Source organism: Choloepus didactylus, chromosome 6, assembly GCF_015220235.1.
Source record: "Choloepus didactylus isolate mChoDid1 chromosome 6, mChoDid1.pri, whole genome shotgun sequence".
NCBI lineage: Eukaryota > Metazoa > Chordata > Mammalia > Pilosa > Megalonychidae > Choloepus > Choloepus didactylus.
In genome coordinates, this window is record NC_051312.1 from 24850450 (window position 1) to 24856564 (window position 6115).

At 33.3% G+C, this 6115-nt stretch overlaps 1 protein-coding gene across 1 annotated transcript; it reads left to right on the forward strand.

Moving 5' to 3' along the window:
* The first annotated feature begins 2651 nt into the window (after positions 1–2651).
* On the forward strand, positions 2652–3599 carry LOC119536739 (olfactory receptor 5W2-like). The gene has a single exon (XM_037839518.1). It carries the CDS (start codon positions 2655–2657, stop codon positions 3597–3599), a length of 945 nt encoding a protein of 314 aa, XP_037695446.1. The 5' UTR covers positions 2652–2654.
* Positions 3600–6115: the final 2516 nt, after the last annotated feature.

A 6115-nucleotide genomic window follows, 5' to 3' on the forward strand; every position in this document is an offset into this window, starting at 1 on the left:
GACATAGAGCTTGAAAATAGCTAGTTTTATATCCAGAAGAAGTAATTAAATATCCACCAAACATTCACACAAGCATTATTTGAAATAACAGAAATCTGAGAATAACCCTAATTTCTATCAATACATTAGATAAAACATAAGGATTATTTTACAGGTCAGACAAGAATAGTTTAGACTTTGAAAGCCATAAAGCATCTGTCATAAGAATTCAGCCTCGCCTTTGCATTGCAACAACTGGGACAATACACAAATGAGCAGAGGTCACTGTGTTCCAGTAACACTTTACTAGCCATATGTTTTAATCACTGCTCTAGATTAAATAAATAACCTATGTTGGAGTACCATACAGTAATGAGAATGAAGAATGACCACAACAAACAACCACATTGAGGAATCTACAAACATAGCTTTAGTGAAACTGTATATAAACACTATGATTTCACTTCCATATGGTTAAAATACACAAACTAAACTCTTACATTGAATGTCAATTTGTGATGGTGTATGTGGGTGGTTTCTGAGGTGTTTATTAATGCTGTAGGTTCTGGGTATGGGGATATTTTTATTTCAGAAAATGTACTTGATATGTACTAAATATCTGATTATTTTCTAAAAGGTTTCCAAAAATAAAGACTATTCACTATCATACTGCAAAGCAAATTTTTTAAATTATTTTTCAATCTCTAGTAGTTTCTTATATACAATGAATATTCAAATATATTAGTAAATTTAATGTAGGAAACAACTTTCATAGAATACATCAATCAATAATTATGCTTTATGTTACTGAAAAAGTGCTGACTCACTTGAATAACAAAAATGTCTTTATCAACACAGGGACACTTCCAGGCATTTATCATCAGCAGGGAGATGATGTACTTTGGTTCTAATATCATGCCATGAATATTGTTTCATAATAGTCCAAGCCTCAGGGCCAGGCAGTGATCTTCTGAGAAGGTGGTTTTGTTTGTAATATGTAGAAAATCATTGAAGAATTGCCATTTCTAAAAGTGAATGTGAAGAGGCCTATTTCAGAAATAGGAGAAAGAGGATGTACCATGAAAAAGAGATTAACATCATCAAATAGATGCCTCCATGGACTGGAGGAGGAGGGTATAGGTTCAGGCTAGCTGAGGACCATAACATTAAAATCACTTCTGTTCCCTTCCTGATATGGTGACAAGAGTGAAGAATTAAAAGTGGAGTCTTTGCTAAAATGTTTGCAGCATTCACAGGGGAAAATACAGAACAAGAAATCTAATTAATCTTGTGTTTACATAAAAGTAGAGAGAAGGCAGAGGCTTTAGGGACTTAAATCCCAACAGACATTTAGATAAAAATAAAAGGTATTCTGCCTATTGTTCACCTACCAGAGCAATGGACATAAAGACTTGCCCATCGAAGGTAGGTTTCTGAGTTGTCAAATTTAAAGAATAAAGAAAAAGATGCTATTTTTTTTAGAAAAATGAGGAATCATGTACTGAGGAATTTTTAAGTGAATCATTTTATGCCAACTAACTCCATTAAATTAATTCTGAAATCTAATTTGACTGACCTAATTTGTATAAAGTATTGATTCTACTTATATTTTAACCATGATTTTTAAGTAAGCCATTATCTTTACCACTGTGCAATTATAAATTAATTGTTATTAGTTGTTTAATTTATTCTAGTTTTTATGCCAATAAGAACTAAGATATACCTTTATGGAAACAATAAGTATAAATATGTGTAATCTCAAGCCCTTATGGACCATATATAATAACACTTAATTCTAGAAAAAATTAAAATCAGACCAAAACTTACATTGAAACACACACATGCAAACACACCAAACACACATGTAAAGAGAAACATATATACAAGAATAACAAACATATATCTACAAAATATTTATTGTTACTCTTCCTATTGTCATAGAAAAGTCAATTTAAATACAAATGAATGCAAATGTATGTGTTAAATTCTGTGGTTCCCACTTCTTTGTAGCACAACTGTTTGATTTCTCAAAGGAATTTGTCAGGTTAGTACTGCAATTGGGTTATAAATGTTGTGGAAAAGAAGTGATGATGTGTGATTGAAAAGTTCAATAAGATAAGTCTCATGTTTCTGGAAACACAAAAGACACCATAATACAAAAACAGTAAAATCATTTTGTTTATTAACTTCCATGCAATAGCATTAATCCAGTGATATACTCTTTATTACTGAAACTTTAAAATCCATCATGTTTCTTGAAGTATAACATAAATGTGACTGCTATTTTATCCATTTGGGTATTTATTTTCAAATATATGAGATGCTTTGTGTGATATCTTCTGGTGTTGACTATTCAACTTTGGTATTTCCTTGATATCATTTTGTTTTGTACTACCTGTGAAGCCAAGACCTCACATATCTCATGAATGACATCAACATTTAGAATCAAAATTTCTCAATTCTTGTCACAGATATTTTGATTTTTCAACCAGAAAACTATGCCTTTTTAATAACAGGAATCTTGGTAATTTTTGAGGATAAAAAGAAAATTTAGAGAAACAAATCACTTCCTGTTTTACAGATAATAACCAGCTTGTGGATGACCAGAGTTTTAAAGGTGAATCTACTATTTTCTTGATCCTTTTTGGAATTGTTTAGAAAAAGAACAAAGAAGAATGGACAGGGAAAATTGTTCTTCATTAACTGAATTCCTTTTCTTGGGGATAACTACTCACCCTAACATGAAAGGAACTCTATTCAGTGTACTTCTAGGTGTTTATCTCATTAATATTCTGGCAAATCTTGGGATGATCATTTTAATTAGAATGGATTCTCAGCTTCACACGCCCATGTACTTTTTCCTCAGCCACCTCTCCTTCTGTGACCTCTGCTATTCCACAGCAATTGGACCCAAGATGCTGGTGGACTTCTTTGCCAAGAACAAATCAATTCTCTTTTTTGGCTGTGCTCTGCAATTCTTCATCCTCTGTATCTTTACAGATTCTGAGTGTCTGCTGCTGGCAGTGATGGCCTTTGATAGGTACAAGGCCATTAGTGACCCTTTGCTCTATACAGTGAACATGTCCAGCAGGGTGTGCTCCATGCTCATGGCTGGGGTTTACCTGGTGGGAATGATGGATGCCCTGACACATACGATATTAACATTCCGCTTATGTTTCTGTGGATCAAATGAGATTAATCATTTCTTCTGTGATATCCTTCCTCTTCTGTTGCTGTCTTGCTCAGATACACAGGTCAATGAGTTAGTGATATTCACGATTTTTGGCCTCATTGAACTGAGTACCATTTCAGGAGTTTTTGTGTCTTATTGTTATATCATCTTCTTAGTTTTAAAGATCCATTCTGCTGAAGGGAGATTCAAAGCTCTCTCTACCTGCACTTCCCACTTGACTGCTTTTGCAATTTTCCAGGGAACTATGTTATTCATGTATTTCCGGCCAAGTTCTTCCTACTCTCTGGATCAAGACAAAATGACCTCATTGTTTTACACTCTTGTGATTCCCATGTTAAACCCCCTGATTTATAGCCTACGGAACAAAGATGTGAAAGAGGCCCTGGAAAGACTGAAAAGTAAAAGGTGGTTTAAATACTTATATTAAATAATATGTACATATATGCATAGTATGTGTATATATATAACTGTGTTTTTTTTTCTTTTCATGAAATCAAATGCTAAATGGGAAATAGCTATCACAAAGTCTCATTTTGAAAAAAAAAAAAGATTGTTTGTACAAGTTTACAATCATATCAAAATTTTGCACTTTCCTAAATGGATATGCTGCATTACAGATCCTGAATTTATATACACTACTTCATCTTTGTGGAATATTACCTGATGCCTCTTATCATGTCTAATTTTTATTTCTTCTATTTTCATGAGTATACTGTTTTAATTATTCTGTGATGCATTGCCTGTTTACTAAGCATCTGTTATACATTTAGATGCTTATTATTTCATAGTGAATCCAGGAGTTTTACAGAAATGAATATTATAATCTGGTGGAATCAACAAAAAATTAATTAAGTATTCAAATAATTCATAAAAAATGCAAGTCATCATGAAATTATAAGACTTGGTACTATGTCTCAGAAACAAAATGTCTGAATTTGCTATGCTGAGAAGGAAGGTTTCCCTGAATGGAGATATTTTCTTTCAGATCTTAATAATGAGTAAAGATGCAACTTGGGGAGAGGAAAGGATTATAATCAGAGGGACTGGCAATTAGAGAAGAATTGAGGAAGACAACATCTTGCCCCTTTAGAGGAAATGAAGTCCAACATACTTAGGTTATAAAGAATAAAAGGAAGGGCCTCAGGAAAGTACATTCTTAGTTGGTAATTCGTAATTCCTGCACCACTTCCTCCAGAAAGGCTTCCTTCCCTTCTTCCCCACTCTCAGCCAGTGATAAATATTTCTTTTGGAATAAACAACCCTCTCTTCAGGGCATTTTAAAAGTATTATACTGTTTATTGTTATTTTCCATACAATATGGGATTGTTAGCATTTTGTGCTCAAGTTCAGAGTGTTTCATTCCCGTTATCCAATGAGTCTGCCCTATATCTAGGACACAAAATGGAAAATTAACAAATAAGTGATAAAATCAAAACCTCAGTAATATTTTAATTACTTACCAGATGCTAGTGAAAACAAAATTCACTGAGGATATATTATGTGGTCTGAATATGTTTTTTTAAAATGTTTTAGAAAGTACATGTATTGGTTGTGGTTACTGGAGGTTACTGATGTATACAGAAATGGAAATTAAATATATTGTGCAAGTAGAGATTGAATAACCAATTATTGGGAATATTTTTAGGAGGCTCATTACTCAAATAAGAGCTTGATAACATGATATGTAGTGTGACCTATCCACCCTGAAATTCTGCAGACATAGTAGGAACATAACATCAAAAGGCTTTGATCTAATTTAGCTGTCATTCCTCACTCGTCCCTTTCATTCTGTTTGTCTACCTCACACTTTTTTCATTCACCTACCAAGAAGTAATGGGATTTTATTTTCTAAATGATATTAACAATGTGTATTTATAGTATGTTAATATTGCAAGCATGATCTTGTATCTACAATCCTTTCTTAAGCCTTGTCACTGAAATCCCTAAAAACAGGAATGGAGCAATGATGGTCGATATGGGAATGTATATAAAACAACAAATAGACAGATACATGATGGTGATTCCCTGCTTAACCACATTTGTGAGAATAGAGCAGTGAAATGGCTCAGTGACCTAATTACTCAGAGGTAGGCAGTAAAGGGTGAAGCAGCAACTTTACCTTCCTTGATGAAATCCCCCTTTACGAACATGCAATGAACCAGATGCCCAATGCCACTCAAATCACTGTGTCCCTTTAACAAGTTCTTCCTTGCTAGATTTCTGTTCTCTCTCTGTGAAAAGGGGGCTCAATTTCAATATCACTAAGTTCCTGTCCGGAGGTTCCCTTTGATCTTTATGCATACATATAATTTTAATGCTCTTTAAACCCATCCCTCTATTGAACCAATTTTTAAAAACAGTTGCTTCATCTCTATTAAAAAGGAAGACATAGCTTATCAAGGCTGATTTGACCTGATATAACAGTGGTAAGATATCAGTGAGATAGTGGTATTATATCAAGGCCAAATACTTTTAAACACAGCCCTTTTAACTGGTCTCTTATGCACATTCTGATTTTCACACACATTTCATAGAAGTAGATATCCAACTTCATTATTACTCAAGTAAATAAAAATTAAAACCTCAGTGAGGTATCATGACTCAAACACAGAATGGCTGAAATAACAATAATCAGAACTAATAAGTATTGGGTATATGGAACAACAATAACTCTGGCACATAAATAGGACAAGTGAGAATTGTCATCCCTATTTGGAAAGCCGTATAGAATTATCAACTGTAGTTGGACATAAATATGGCATGGAACCCCAAAATTGGATTCCTAGTTTTACATCCAAGAGAAATGAGTGACTATCCACTGAGAGTTATATACAATTTTCACAGTAGAATTATTTGCAAGACTGTAAAACTGAAAGCAAGTCAAATTTCTGTCAACACAGTAATTCAGAATTGATGATATTTTAAAGGATCAGTTAGAAAGTA

Coding starts and splice junctions, on each gene's coding strand:
- LOC119536739 (XM_037839518.1), top strand. CDS start 2,655: ATGGACAGGGAAAATTGTTCTTCATTAACTGAATTCCTTTTCTTGGGG.